The following is a 16,850-nucleotide window of genomic DNA, read 5'->3' as shown; positions in this document are numbered from 1 at the left end:
ATGGATTTGGTTTGGGGTTTTTAATGGGGCACCCACTTAATACACTGAACGAGGAAGACAATTGGGCTGCACTCCCACCATCATGGAGCTCACAATCTTCCCAAGGGGACAAATACAGAAACAAAAAATGTTACATATCCTGGTGAGTGATCAACTATACCCAGAGAGGGCCACAATTTCCACAAGAGGTGTAAATTTGGTCTTGGAAGGATCATTACAGGCTTGAAAGAAAGGCCCTTAAAGCCGAGAAGAAATAGCACGTGCAACGATGCCTAGGCATATAAAATCACAGCACAGGTAAAGAAGTGCCACTTACTGATTAAAGCTGTAACATGGCGGAGACGAGCTGGATCTAGAAATAATGATCGGACTTGGGAAGCCATAGAAGGGTTTTTAAGAAGAGAATGGTGTGGTCAGAAATATACTCCTGAAAGCCAACCTTTGTGGCAGAATAGAAAATGCATCAGTGGGAAGAGGGCAGTACAATAGTACAAAAGTAGGAAAAGCAACAAACAATTATTGTGTATCAGACACTCGTCTAAATATTTTAGAGCTCTCAAATAATGTAATTCTCACAATAAATTATCTTATTTTACCAATGAGGCAACTGAGGCGTGAAAGGTCATAAATCTTGATCAATACGTGATATAATCAATAAGTGGCAGAGAAAAATTAGAACCCATACAGACTGGCTTTAGAAATCATGCTCTTAATAACTGTATTTAAAGGGCAGGGATGACAAAACCTACAGTAGAACAGGGGCAGTAAATTGAGACAAGGAGGCACATTCTAGTTGCCAGGTGAGAGAGAAGCTGATAGACAGGTCTTGGTACTGACTTGGATGTGGCAGTGTTAAGGGGGAGGAAGTTAAATGACTCTCTAGAGCAGTGGTTCTCAACCTTCCTAATGCCATGACCTTTTAATACAGTTCCTCATGTGGTGACCCCCCACCATAAAATTATTTTCATTGCTACTTCATAACTGTAATTTTGCTACTGCTATGAATCGAGCAACCCCTGTGAAAGGGGCGTTCCACCCCCAAAGGGGTTGTGACCCACAGGTTGAGAACCACTGCTCTAGAGTGTGCCTTGAATGACCACTGGTTATTAGCTGAGGTGAGGAGTCCTGTAGAAGCCATTGCTGTGCTGTGTTGCTTTAGGAGAAGGGTTAAAGAGTTCATCATATTACCCACGATTCTGCATATATGGTACAGGGTGTTTCTTCCCTCTACAGCGTGCAACTTTACCACTCTCCTATGACTACTAGTGAGGAAGATTGCAGTCTTCGTTCACTGACAGGGTCCCGCATCACACAGGTTTTGGCTTTTGCAGGTCTTACTATGTGGAAGTGAACAAAATAAGTCCTGCCATTAAGCCTCGTACTTCTAGTTGTAAGAAACAGACAGTAAGCAAATGTACAAATAGTCTATCAGGGGGTGCTAAACGCCATAAAGAAAATGAAACACTAAAGAAGGTATTGGCTGTGATTGGGGAATGAGTGTACTGTTTGAGACAGAATGATCAGGGAAGGTCTGTCTAATGGAGTGAGGAACCCACAACAACAGACGGGAAGCAGGTGTATGTGTGGTACGAGAGAGAAAGTGGGGAAGCCTGGGTTTGGGTGAAAGTGGGGAGAGATGACGAGATCGGAGGAGGGAGGGCTAGGTCACACAGGGCCCTTTAAAGACTTTGACTCTTCTAACACTGAATGCAGGAAGAGGCAGGGAGCACTACAACTGATTGTGAGGACGTATATACAACTAATTTTTAAAGCAATTTAACCATGGAAGTGTATGATATGTGAATACTACCTCAAGAAAACGACTTGAAAAAAATAAAGAAGCCCAACTTGGCCAACAGTTAGCATGGGTGAAGGGGAGTTGCCGGTTAGGAAGCTACCAGTCAGTGGTGGTGGGATAATTGGGAAAGGATGTCAATAGTGGTTGTATAACACAAAGAGCATCATCAATGGCGCTGAATTATACAAGAAGCAGTTGTGGAATTGGAGAACAAAATCTTGCTGTGATGTAAAAAAAAGATTTAGGTTCTTATTACGGGTGAGCTTGGAGAGAATTTTCGAAGAATGACAAACTTGGAGTGACACTGTAAAAAGGCCACGGCTCTGGCTGCCCTGAGGAGGGCAGGCCATGGAGGCAAGGATTGAGGCAGGAGGGCAGTTAGCCGGGTGGCAGCAGAGGAGGTGGTGAGAAGTGATACATATTCTGATGGACTGGCGGCAGGAGTTAAAGGGACTTAAAATATGTTTGCTATGAGCAATTGCATGATGGATCGGCAAAGAACAGAATACAATTAAGGATTTGTGAAAACTTCTAGAGAGAGGACAGGACAACATGGGAAGACCGGCTACAGCCACCTTGCACAAGCCCAGGGGTGGGATCTTTGTCCATCGACACCGGGTGCCAGGAAGGGTTGAGAAGGCGAGTGTCGCAGGGAAGAAACAGGCACAGAGATAATCCAGGAGCGACGCTGTCATCATGACCTGCTTCCTTAGAGAATTACCTTAGGGTTTTTCTGATTACAAAAAAACACCTCTCTGTACAAATTATGGACAATACAGAAAAACAAAGCTGAAAATATAACCTCGCCATCCAAAAGATACACGCACTGTTAACTTTATGGTATGTATTTTTCAGCCTTTTTTTACATATATACATCAATTCTAAAAAGATATGAAACATACTTTTCTTAAAACCTGTTTATTTTACTGAAGATGCGATTATTTTTCCATGCCATTAACTGGTTTTTCTAAAATACCATCTTAAGTACTTTCAGAGTAGTTAAAACCAGCAATAAGATTAACCAATAAAATAGGGGTAAGAATGGAGAAAAAAGGTGGACTCTTAAAAAATAGCTGGGTCCCTTCATTCCTTAAGGGGGAAATACGTTCTGCTGCACATAACTCTGAATCAGTCAATTATTCATATCAATCTCCAAGCAAAAACCTACATTATAGTAGATCTACAAGTTTCTGATTAACCTCATCACAAAACTGTTTATAAGGTTTTTGAAATATTTCTAAATAGCATAAGTTTGATTGTAACCGTGGTTCTACAAACTCTGACATTTATGACAATAATTTAAAATCCATGATCTGTTTTGTGCATTAACAATAATGTCTGGCAATAATGATGCTGAGATGTGAGATGAGAGTAATGCTGCCTGTGATGACCCGTGGGCCCTGGCTCTTGGTGGCTTGGCAGTTATGTAATGATGTAATAATCTAGCAGTTATATAATGACGTAGTCATCCTCGATTTTTACATAACAACCAGGTCTTTGAAACCTAATCATGTTGGGTAGGTATAATATGTTCATAGGCAACTTAAGGTGGTGCATTAGGTTTGAAAATAGAAGTTGTCTTACAAATCTAAACTTTAAAAAAAGTTAGAATGCAAAAGGATATATAGAGAATGACAGTTTTAAAAAGCAAAACTGCTAAAGAATAATGATAAAACACTTCATGACATGGACGAATCTGGAAGATATGCTGAGTGAGGATAGTCAATCTCACATAAAGACAAATATTGCAGAGACCACTGTTAAAAGAATGTTTTATACCGAAAGAAGCAGACAGATGGCTATAAGGCGGGCGGGGGTGCATGGAGGGGTGAGGGAAATGGAAGCCAAATAAGCATAGTAATAAGCAAACAAACAAACCATTTTCCTAAGAAAACACACAGATGAAAAAAGAAAGGCAGAGCCCCTGACGATGCTGAGGAAAGAGGCTGTGGCAGAGGAGGGTGTTAGGCGGCTCCTGTGGTAGCCCAGGCAGCTGAGTGGTGCCTGGCATCCGTACATACTGCAAACCTCAGCATTCCTAAACCGCCTTTACAGACAGTGTTTCACTGAACAACGATCAGAGTCCCCACAAAGTGCAAATCCTGGGCTTTGTTTTTTTCAATTTAATATATTTGGTCTGCTCATTCAAGCACTATGTTAGTCACTATAAAAAAAACTAAAAATAGATATCTATGGAAATATGTACAGCATACAAATATTAATTTTGTCATGATAATAAATGGCAAGATAAAATTTTCTTAAACTAAATGATTCAAACCAAGTAGTTCTTATTCTTAAGGAATGTATAGTCTATTAACAAATTTTTTATCATCATGAGACTAGATTTTCCCATGTGAAATGATTCAAGATGAAAGAAATTCAAGTTAGCCATGGCTGTTTCCCTTTTATGTACTACTGTATCCAGATGGTCAATATTTTGTCTAGAGTTTTCATGTCTACGTTGGTAAGTTAGATTGAGCCGTAATTCTTCTTTCTTGTGCTCTATTTGGTTTAGGTATCAACGTTGTAATAGACTCAGCATGAGCTGTAAAAGACGTTGCCCATTGATCGAGGCCCTGAAAGATTTGGCATAAAACTGGAATGACCTGTTCCTTGAAATGTTAGTATTATTTATTTGTAAAACCACCTGAACCCAGTGTTGTTTTCTTTTTAGTATAGTAGAAGAGGGCTTGGAAATGTCCATGGAAAAATGTAATTAAAAATGGAATGCCCCCACCCCCATATTGATAGAACAAGCCTTGCACATAGGAGGCACTCAAGCATTTTAAAACTGAATGCATACGAGGTGAACACGTCCCATGGCACCGTCGTCATGGAGAGCGGAATCCATATATCTTCTGAAATACCACCAACACATCTCTTCTTGTGAAGGAGGAATGGACAATTGAAAAGGGAAAAACAGCAGGTAAGCGAGATGGAAATTTACTCTAAAATGTTCGTGGTTGATGTGTACTAATGTACTCAGTGGATATTTCATAAGACCTTTTAACATACAAAGCATCAACAAGAGGAAGTAGACAACTAAGGGTTGGATTTATGGGAAAGAAAGGAGGTGTTTACCTTCTGTGCTTGTCCCTCCATCAGTGTGGGTACACATAACATTGAGCACATCTGCAAAGGACGGCGACCTTCTACAGCTCTAGCTTCTTCCTACTCTCTAAACCTGAAAGCCTCTAAGAACTAAGGGTCTAGCACGAAAGCAAACGATCAACATATCCACCCAAAATACTCAAGTCTATTACCCTTTCCAAGTGAGCACTCTTTTTCCTCCTGAAGCATTAGACAGAGAAGCAGAAAACTGTGCAGCCCAGGTTACGAGCATGTTACGAGACCTGAACACCCACAGCAGGAAAATTTCCCTATCTCGTTCGCTGTAACACTGTACCCCATGTAAGCTTTCCATGTGGATTCATGTTGACTGTATAAACTAGCACAGATTTTGGTTCTATAATAATAAGCTTAAAGGAATATTGACAAAATTTAAATAAATCCATCACATAAGATATAAAAACACCTCTACGATACGATCGCCGAGGACAAACGGGTGCATAAGCAAATGTGGTGAAGAAAGCTGATAGTGCCTGGCTATCAAAAGAGATAGTGTCTGGGGTCTTAAAGGCTTGAAGGTGAACAAGCAGCCATCTAGCTCAGAAGCAACAAAGCCCACATGGAAGAAGCACACTGGCCCGTGTGATCACGAGGTGCCAAAGGGATCAGGTATCAGGCATCATCAAAAAAAAAAAATTCTTACCATAGTGAATGAAGGGAGAAGTTCAGAATGGAGACCCAAACCCTATTTGTAGGCCACTGGAGATCCCCTCACAGAGGGGTCTAGGGGAGGAGATGAGTCAGTCAGGGTGTGATGTAGCACCGATGAAGAATACAGCTTTCCCCCAGTTCCTAAATGCTTCCTCCCCACCAACTATCATGATCCGAATTCTACCTTGCAAGTCTGGATAGGGCAGAGGTTGTACACTGGTGCAGATAGGAGCTGGAGGCACAGGGAATCCAGGGTGGATGATACCTTCAGGACCAGGGGTATGAGGGGCAATACTGGGAGGATAGAGGGTGAGTGGGTTGGAAAGGGGGAACCGATTACAAGGATCTACATGTGACCTCCTCCCTGAGGGACAGACAACAGAAAAGGGGGGAAGGGGGACGCCGGATAGGGCAAGATATGACAAAATAATAATCTATAAATTATCAAGGGCTCATGAGGGAGTGGGGAGCAGGGAGGGAGGGGAAAAAAAGAGGACTTGATGCAAAGGGCTTAAGTGGAGAGCAAATGCTTTGAAATGTCCCCGCGTGGAGTAGGGAACCAGTGGAGAGGTCTGGGAGGTTGGCCCAGCACCAAAAATTAAGTGGATTCCTGCCCCTCCCCCGAAAAGAATTTGTTTTAAAGGATGACATTGATTCTGCAGCTCCGGGAGATGGACATATCTGATCAGAGCACACGGGAGCAGATGAAGGGGGAGGAGGAGACAGTGGAACATAGCCTGGCCCACCAGGCCGTGAGGATGATGTTCCTGATTAGAGCAGCCAGTCCACAGAGAGAACAACATGGCTGACCCCACTATGAGAAATGATGCCCCTCAGTGGCTAAGGGTGATACAGGGGACAGCACCGGAGACACAGTGTGGGAATTGCACCTGACCTGATCCCACCACACTGAGGCAAAGCCCTGGGAGAGTGCAGTGGAACAGCAAGGGAATGGAGTGGCAAGGTCCCCAGGGAATGCTGAAAGTGGACTTTGGGGCCAGGGCGTGGTGCCCCAACAGACTGGACTGGAAAACGCTCCTAAGGGCCAGCAAAAAAAAAAATGCTTTGAAATGATTAGGGCAAAGAATGTACAGGTGTGCTTTATATAATTGATATATGAATATGTATGGATTGTGATAAGAGTTGTATGAGTCCCTAATAAAATGTTTTAAAAAAAGATATAAAAACAAATTAGCAAACCAACAAATGAAGCCAAGTGGCCATGGTGCCCTATAAAAGCATAAGGTTAGGCAAGAAACTAGAAAATCATGATGTTATAACATTTAAAAAGTGAGTCACCTGCTCATGTTCCCAAAGCGATCACTGAAGACAAAATGGGTGCATAAGCAAATGTGGCAAAGAAAGCTGATGGTGCCCGGCTGTCAAAAGATATAGCATCTAGGGTCTTAAAGGCTTGAAGATAAACAAGCAGCCATCTAGCTCAGAAGCAACAAAGCCCACATGGAAGCACACCAACCTGTATGATCATGAGGTGTCAATGAGATCAGGTATCAGGCATCTAAGCCCCAGAACAAAATCATATTCAATATGAATGGTGAAGACCCAATGCTCATCTGTAGACAATTAGACATCCCCCTACAGAAGGGTCACAGGGAAGAAATGAGCCAGTCAGGGCTCAGTATAGCACCAACACAACTTTCCTCTACTTCTTTGGTGCTTCTTCCCCCCCCCCCCCACCCCACACACAATCATGACCTCAAGTCTACCTTACAAATCAGATTCAATCAGAACATGCACACTGCTACAGATAAGAGCCCACAACACAGGGAATCCAGGATAAATAAACCCCTCAGGGCCAATAGTGAGAGTAGAGACACCAGGAGAATTAGGGGATGGAGTAGGGGGGAAAAGGGGTAACTGATCACAAGGATCAACCTATAGCCCCATCCCAGGGGGATGAAGAGAAGAAAAGTGGGTGAGGGGCGATGGAGGACAATGTAAGAGATGAAAATAATAATCTATAACTTATCAAGGGTTCATGAGGGAGGGAGGGCAAAGAAATGGGAAGCTGATAACAGGGGCTCAAATGGGAAGAGAATGCTTTGAAAATGATGATGGCAGGGCAGGGGGAGACATCAGACAGTGTGATATATGACAAAATAATAATATATGAATGATGAAGGGTTCACGGGGTGGGGGGTAGTGGGGAGGGAGGGGGAAATGAGCAGCAGATATTAAGGGCTCAAGTAGAAGGCAAAGATTTTGAGAAGGATGATGGGCAACAAATGTACATATGTGCTTGACACAATGGATGTATGTATGGATTGTGATAAGAATTGTACGAGCCCCCAATAAAATGATTCTTTTAAAAAGAAAATGATGATGGCAGCATATGTGCAAATATGCTTGACACACTGGATGAATGTATGGATTGTGATAAGAGATGTAAGAGCCCCCAATAAAAGTATTTAATAAAAAAGTGGGTCACCAACAAAAGACAAATGACTAAACAAAAGCTGGTGTGTACGAGTGAATCAAAAAGTACTGCTACTGAGGCTCCAGTTGATACATGCACAAGCTTATTCAAAACAAAGAAGCGTTTGCACATGGATGTGCAATCTGCGGATGGCTGAAGACAAAATTCAAGACAGAGAGGTCAACTCAAAATATGGTGACTGGTTTCTGTGATGCCCAAGGGGTCATTCTTGATAGATTTTTCTCCAAGGGCACAGGATGATTACAGGAACTTATTAGAAAGTTTTGTTTTTTTTAATTGAAAGCTGCACTGGGGAGAAAAGCTGCACCAAGCATTTCCCCATCACAACGCACTGTCTCATTCTTCCTGGGCTGCAAGAGTTTTGTGGGGAAGCCTCACCCTATCTGCCTATAGCCCTGATCTTGTTCTTTCAGACATTTTGTTCCCAAACTGGAACATTTTAAAGGACTACGTTGCCTCCAATGAATACCTACCTTTGGACCACTGACCAAGGCCTGACCAGACGGGCCCTCACATAGAGAGCACTGAAATAGGGATTACTGCAGACATCAAACTCAAGACTCACTGCCGTCACGGGGGCTCTCACTCCGAATGACCCTGTTGCAGTTACACAATTTCATGTCGCCTTAATGAAAGAATGAAGGCGTGCAGTCTAGCCTGTCAGTCACATCACAGCCAGATGTGTCCTTACGGGTATGGCCTTCTCCTGCCTCTCTTCTCCATGGAGGCAAGACACTCACTCTCTCTCTGCTTCACCTTCTTGTTGACAAGCCACATGGCACCATGCTGATGGCAGCCAGAGCCCTGGAGATGCTCCCACCACCAATGGATCCACAAGACTTCCACTCATAGGCCTGTGTTCTTCCTGCATTCGGCATCATTGCATGTGTTGTGTGAGTCTGAAGAGGCATCTCTAGACTAGTATCGGACCTATGGGCTAATGTCAGACTTATGGACTTGATCTGGGCTGGGCTAGGATGTTTTCTCAATGTTCAATTTCTGTTTGACATAAAGTTCTCTTTTACACATATCTGAGTGTCTCTGATTTGTTTCTCTAGTCAACCCGGCCTAACTCAACCCTACAGGATGGAGCTGAGCTGACTCTGGGTCTGCAAGGCTGTCAATCTCTGAGAGAGTGGGTAGCCTGGCTTTCTCCTGCTGACTAGTTGGTAGCCCAGGACATGGTCCAGAGTGCCACCAGGCTCCTATTGCAGATATAGTTATGTTAAATGTAGCATCTTATCATTTGTTTTTCCCACTGAATAATATTGAATTTGTTCCAGTTTTTATTATTTTCTGCTTTCTTTTGGATTGCAGTTTTTCGGTTTTAAATTATTGTTGTTTTTTCTTTGTTTGTTTTTGTATAATTTTCTTCATATGAAATCCAGGAGAGGTGTATCTAGAGAGTTAGTAAGTAGATTCATAGCTCCTTAGGGTTATCGCAGGGGAGTGGGAGCAGGACCAGGGAGCTAATATAATAGGTACAAGAATAAAGAAGATGTTCCAAAATGATTGCACAACTTTTAAAATATATTTAAACCACTGGAATTGTACACTTTGTGAATTATGTCTCAATAAAATAAAATGCTGTACAGAGAAGCAAAAACATATGATACACCTTGCAGAAATAAGTAATAAAAATTTTTAAAGACCTTTAGTCCCGTGAAGAGGTCAAAACTGTCATGTTGACACAGTGTCAAATATGATCAAAAGGAACATTAACAAACTGCAGCACGAGGGTGAATGAGACTAAAATTCACTTCTGGAACTGTCCTAGGCATCCTCATGGGTGTGCTATGTCAGAGCCTTTTTACATCATTTGTCATTTCTGCTACCTCTCTCTGTGTGTTATTGACATGGGCATGAGAAGTTAAAAGATGTGTTAACAAATATGGTGCATACTAAGCATGGTGATAGGCATAAATAAATGCTAAGCTCGAGGTCAGTTATGATTTCTTTTGGAAAGGACAATCATAAGTGTCAGAGTAAAGCATTAGATCAGCAGTTCTCACCAGGTGATCTGTGGACCTCCAAAGGTCACCTTGACTCTGAAGGGATCAAGGTTAAAATGATTGTATAGTAATTATATGACATTGCTTGCCTTTTTAATATAATTGTACCTGCATTCATAGTGCAACTGCAATGAAAAGTAAAACTCTGACAAAGTTAAAGCAATGACATCAAACTGTGCTGGCAGCACAATACTCCTCACTCCATAGTCACTGTTTGTTTACGCCACTTTGGCTTATCCTTGAAGAAACAGTAATTCTTATTACATCTCATCCCTTGGGTATCCGCCTTTTTAACATGTGTGCTGAGCTTGTGCGTGCACACACAATCCTTCCTATGTGTGTAACAGGGAAACTGCATACCTGTATAGACGGCTAGCTCCAAGAGAAGCTTTTGTGAAATTGTTTGCACTGTGAGCTGAACTAGCCTCTTTGTTTCTGCAACACCATTTTACTTGCAAGAATGCCTGACAGACAAATGACAGTTATTTAGATATGGGCATTTGGCAGACATCTTTTGAAAAATGAACCTCAAGGAAAATGGCTGTTAGCATTTTGGGACAATGATAAAATCCGAGCTCTTAAGCCAAAAAGAATTTCTGAAAACTTGTATTTGCCATGATAAGCCTAATAGCTAGCTTCCCAATCCTTAAAGGTTTCCTGGTGGTGCTGCAACAAGATCTGTGAAAGCCCCACCCTGTGCAAGGTAGAAATGCAGCCGAGAAAGAAAGGCAAATCTTTTCCATTAGGGATAGGAAAGTGTAAAACTCATCCCCGCGGAATCCCGAAAACAGACTTCTAACTCGGAGGCAGGGCTTGGCACCTCATTACACCCTATCAAAAACAAGGTCAGCAGACAGACCTGGAACTATTTATAGGCTTCTTCTTCTTCTTCTTTTCATGTCTATCTACATAAGAGAAGCAGGATTGTTTACAATCCCAAGGAGAACATAATGGGATTGATGGTTGGGGAGGTTGGGGGACATGGCCGAGGAGGAAGAGGTGGTGGAAAAGGAGGAGGGAGCCAACAAACCCAGGGACAAGGGAACAACAAGAGATCTAAAACTGATGGCGAGGAGAGCGCAGAATTCCAGGTGGGGTTTGATCACATACAATGCAGCCGAGAGGAATTCCTGAGAGCCGAACAAAGGCCAAATGTGATAGTGGGACAGAAGGAAAGTAAAAGGAAATAGAGGAAAGAACTGGGAGGCAAAGGACGTTTATAGAGTATAAATATAGACATGTATGTATGTAAATATATTAATATATAACAATAGGGATATAGGTCTATGCACATGTATTTAGATGTTAAGTATTGAGACAGCAGACAGATATTGGACCTCTCCTCAAGTCCTCCCTCAATGCAAGAACACTTTGTTCTAATAACCTGGCATTCTGTGATGTTCAACTTCCAGACACAATCACTTGAAGACAAAATGGGTCATAAGCAAAAGTGGTGAGGAAAGATGATGGTATCCAGCTATTAGAAGATATAGTCTCTTGGGTCTTAAAGGCTTGAAGTTAAACAAGTGCTCATCTAGCTCAGAAGCAACAAAGTCCACATGGAAGAAGCACACCAGCCTGTGTGATCATGAGATGGCGACCGGATAAGGTATCAGGCATCAGAAGCCCCCAAACAAATATACCGATGCAAATGATGGGTGTTAGAGTGGAGACCCAAAGCCCATTGTAGATAATTGAACATTCCCTCACAGAAGGGTCACAAGAAAGGAACGAGGCAGCCAGGACATAGTATAGCACCAAAGAAACACACAACATTCCTCTAGTTCTTTGATGATTCCTCTCCCCACTGTCATGATTCCAGTTTTACCTTACAAATCCAGCTAGACCAGAGCATGTACACTGGTACAGACAAGAGCTCTCGACACAGAGAATCCAGGACAGATAAACCTCTCAGCAACAGTAATGGCAATTACCACAAGGGCAGGAGGAAGGTGGGGAGGAAGGGGAGAAAGGGGGAATGATCGCAATGATGAATGAATAATCTGCCCCAAGAGGGATGAATAACGAAACATGGGTGAAGGGAGACAGAGGATGGTGTATGACATGAAAATAATAATAATTTATAAATTATCAAGGGTTCATGAGGAAGGAAGGGTTCGGGAGGGAGGGGAAAAAAGAGGAACTGATACCAAGGGCTCAAGAGAAAGAAATGTTTTGAAAATGATGATGGCAACATATGTACAAATGTGCTTGATACAACTGATGTATGGATTGTTAATAAGAGCATTAACAGTCCCCAATAAAACGATTTATTTAAAAAAAAGAAAGAAAAGAAAAATGGTAAAACTTTATCTTGTCAAAAAGTGGGACTCTTGTGAGACCTGGAAAAATTGGGCAGTCCTGTCACTCCATCTTTCATAGGGGTTACAGTATTAACATACACATTTTTCATTATGCTCTGAGACGTGTCAACATTTGGAAGATAATGTATAATTCACTCACTTGACTAGTATTTTCCAAATGACCAAAGTTACAAATTAATGCCTGGATAAAAGATGCAGTCAAAACGCAAGCAGACCAATAGAACGGCATTAGAGTAACAGACTGAACGGTTCGCCGATAGAGCTGCAGGGAGCGCAATGCAGCTGACCTTTATGAAACTAGCACTTGTTGAGTTTTAGTGTGCTATCAAAGACTAGCTATAAATATCTAAAAAGATTAAAATACTCCTCCCTTTTCCAACTACATATCTGGATGTAGATACGTAGGCTAGGTTTCTTACATGAATACTTGAATCAAAACAACATATACTAAATTCAGAATCAAATATGAGAATCCAGCCATCTTCTATTAAGTCGGTGATAAAAAAGATTATTTTTGAGATTTTTAAAAAGGAAACAATTCCTATCTTTTCACCTAATTCTTCTTTAGTTTGACAGTTATTTTCATGAAATGCATTCTATTTATGTAAATAATAAATATGTTCATCTCTGTTATCTTTCAATGAATTAATTATTTCTAACTTCTAACTCGGTAAATATTGATAAATATAACCCAGCTAAACAAACAGCTATTTTAAATATAAAGAGATTCCAAGGCCAAAAACGCTGGAGAACTGCTGTCTCAGCTCATTCCCTGTTCTGCACATGAAGGTGACAAGTAATCCACCCCATACACAGTAGGTGTAGAATATGGGGACTTGGAGAGTTATGACTATTTTTTCATGGCACATTCTATGGTTTGATTCACTTTCAGACACATCCTAGGTCTCTAGGGGAAAGCAAAAACAAAAACTAGCCAGGTCTAGAAAACAAAACACTTACTATTTCTATGCCCCTTTCCCCTCCCTTGCCCTTAAAATTCACTTCCAGTTAAACTAAGACAAGAGGTCATTGAAAAGCTCAACTCCAACTGGGATAGTAGCGTTTCAAGAGATCCTCTAGAAAAGCACGTAAGCAGAGAGGCAGGTTTTCTCTAGAGGGCTCTCCTTCCGTGTCCCAAAGGAAAGGCCACAGCCCTAAAACTCCCAAAGCAAGGGTGGTGCTTCCGTTCACTGAAGGCCTCGAGTCAAACAGTCACAGTCGTCCGACGCCTAGGCTCGCCTCAGAACGGGCTTGCTGCAGACCGTCAACCCCTAGAATGGATCCAGGGTGGTAATAACAAAACTGAAAGAGAGCGAATGTTTTCAATTTATGTTTTCATGATGCTAGTACACGTCAAGCATTGTTATCAGCATTCTATACAGTTGCTACAGCCATCCCGAGTCTGTCCTGGCACTCATCGGGCCTCTATTACAGTATCTCGGACGTTTTCACTGTTGCCCTACACGTCTTCTATTTCCCTGATAAGCACGAAGGAAGCAGAGTTCTGTGCAAACCGACCACCACCCAAACAGCTCAATAGTTATTAAACTGAACATCCGCCTTTTTCCTACATCCAATTGCTCTTTCAAGATATTCCAAAAAAAAAAAGAAAAAGGAATCAATTCTGACTCACCGAGAGTTATCTAGTCTCAGAAGGAGTTGTACTACAGAAAGCTCTCAGGAACAGTGCTACCCTTTCCTATTGGGTCCCGCTTTGTTCAAGGGACTGGAACTCATAATTATCTTACTATTAAAAAGAAAAAAAAAAAGGTTCTCGTTCTAATAAGATTTCAGAGAAACGTTAGTAGATCCAGCTAAACCAGAGGATGTACACTGGTACATATAGGAACTGGACACACAGGGAATCCAGGACAGATGATCCCTTCAGGACCAGTGCTGAGAGTGGCGATCCGGGGAGGGTGGACAGGTGGTGGGGTAGAAAGGGGGAACCAATTACAAGGATCTACATATAACCTCCTCCCTGGGGAACGGACAACATAAAACCTCCCTGGGTGTCAGACAGTGTAAGATATGAAAAAATAATAATAATATATAAATTATCAAGGGTTCATGAGCGAGGGGTTGACAGAGAGGGAGGGGAAAAATGAGGAGCTGATACCAAGGGCTCAAGTAGAAAGAAAATGTTTTGAGAATGATGAAGGCTACAAATGTGCTGGACACAATGGATAGATGTATGGATTGTGATAAGAGTTGTATGAGCCCCAATAAAATGACTTTTAAAAAAGAAACAGCAGCAGCCATCCTGAAAGCTACCTGTTGGAGCCGTCTTTCATGTGGACTTTGGCATAAAGTACATCCACCATCGCCGGGTCATCATTCATGTACTCGATCCCTGCCATCTCTGCCTCCAGGGGCTTGCCCCGAGAAAGGTCCCTGCGAAAGGAGGAACAAATGAAATCTTTGTCACTGTTTACGCTAAGATGATGGTTATATTTTGAAACATGGTTAAAATCCACAGTGAAATATTATACAAGTGAAAGGTTTTTTAAATGATCATAATTGGGGGATGGGGAAAAATTATGATAATTGTCCTTCAAATTTCAAAATAAACCAATCTTCAATACAGATAACTTAGAACACACAAGAAAGTATTTCCAAAGTCACATTTCATTTATCCCAACACAAGTTGGTTCATGATCACTCTCGAATAGAAAAAAATCAAGGTTGACAGTTTGAGTGACAAAGACGTTCGCCATGTTGGTCCTCTCGGGTCGTGCTCCATCGTATCTGGCAGCATTTCACTCATATCCCAACCGTAGAGGTGTACACTGGTTTTACATCTTTAAGAGTAATTTGGCAATATTTATTTTTAAGTCTTTAAGAATAGAAACCCTTTGCCTAGGGAACTTCATTTCTGGGAGAGAGCCTCAAGAAATAACTGTGAATTCAGCTTCATTCCCAAGTAGTTGGTGAAAATTTCTTCTTTATAGAATTCCAACTAATAAATGTAGGAGTGACAGAACTAGAATATCACTATTTTCCATTCCTAATAGAATAAGAGATATACGCAATGATCACCAATGTCTGCTAAAACATCAGCAAAAGGCTAGGAGAATCTGGAGGTACCTCTACAAAGGGGAGGCTCCTGAGTGATAGACCTGGTAGACCACCCCGAAACTCACTGGTCAAGCCTTCACCGCACAAAGAAAAACAATCCAACAGTATGTTCCTCCTGAAATGATGCAACAGTCAGCACACAGAACCATCGAAGAAGCAGTCTTGTCCAGAAACTGAACGTGAGTCAGACTGAGCTTCTACGATACAATCAGAAAAATTCAAGGGACTTCCAAAAGTTTGTGGTAAATGAAATGAAAATGGAATTTCTCCATGAATTCTCTGAAACCCTCTCTGTTTCTTCAACAAATGGCAAAGAGGAATAAAAAAGAGAAGAGGACTTATTGCTAAAGAATAAAAGATATCTAAAGACTGTATGACAGAATGTGATTTGCAGACCTTAGTTTGGACTTGGATTCAACGATCAACACTAGGAAGACAATTACGAAAATGCTTAAGTAGCATTACTGAGACAAAATCAGAATATGGATTATAGATTAGATCCAAGTAACACAGTGAAACAGCCATACAAAATAACATTCAGCAATAACAAGAAATGAAGTGCTCGAATATGCTACACACAACACGAATGAGCCCTGAAAACACTGTGCTAAGGCAAAGAAGCCAGTCACAAAAGACCAGGCATAGCACGGTACGATGCCATTGATGAGAACTGTCCAGAATAGGGATCCATAAATAAAACGGTGATTGTCTGGGGCTGCAAGGGATGGGAGCAATGAGGAGGGTACAGAGCACCTTTTGGGAGTGATAAAAAAAGTTCTACGATTTAATGGATGAAGGATACACAACGCTGTGACTATACTGACACTGAGTGCTAGAAATACAGGAATTATATGTTATGTGAATTATGCCTCAATAAAGCTGCTCTTAGAAAAAGGACTCAACCAGTCATCGCTGGCTTTGAAGATGGAAGGGACCAAGCCCTCCCTTCCTTCCTCCCTTCAGCCTACTTATCATGATTCATCTTGTAAGCAGACCATGTAAATTTATGAGATCAACAAATACATTACTATATACATATCTTCTCTTCCTAATGCTTTTAAAAACAACATTTTGTTTCCTCTAGTTTACTTTATTGTAGAAATACAATATATAACAATAAAATATATACAATATGCTAATGTTTTTATTAAGGCTTCTGATCAATAGTAGACCAATTAGCAATTAAGTTTTGGGTGAGTCAAGAGTTCTATGCAGATTTTCAATAATGCAGGGAGTCTGCACCTCTAGTCTCTGTGTTGTTCAGGCATCAACTGTAGAAAGAAAAGCGCTGACCCCATCTGAAGGATTTATCAAGCAGGGAGGAATGCGATGGTTTGGTCTTAGGCATAGGGGCTACACTTTTCCACCGGACTTCCCACCGCATGATACCCCAGGCAAAA

General features: G+C 41.5%; 1 protein-coding gene across 2 annotated transcripts in view; it reads right to left on the bottom strand.

Moving 5' to 3' along the window:
- ASCC1 (activating signal cointegrator 1 complex subunit 1) overlaps window positions 1-16,850 on the bottom strand; it is a 126,296-nt gene that overhangs the window by 40,217 nt on the left and 69,229 nt on the right. For both annotated transcript variants that reach the window (XM_075534785.1, XM_075534786.1), the window contains exon 7: window positions 14,647-14,766. In XM_075534785.1, the coding sequence (XP_075390900.1) occupies window positions 14,647-14,766 (120 nt within the window). The remainder of the gene's footprint in view (window positions 1-14,646; window positions 14,767-16,850) is intronic.

The sequence above is a fragment of the Tenrec ecaudatus genome, chromosome 16 (genome assembly GCF_050624435.1).
Source record: "Tenrec ecaudatus isolate mTenEca1 chromosome 16, mTenEca1.hap1, whole genome shotgun sequence".
NCBI lineage: Eukaryota > Metazoa > Chordata > Mammalia > Afrosoricida > Tenrecidae > Tenrec > Tenrec ecaudatus.
This window is presented reverse-complemented; position numbering and strand designations above follow the sequence as displayed.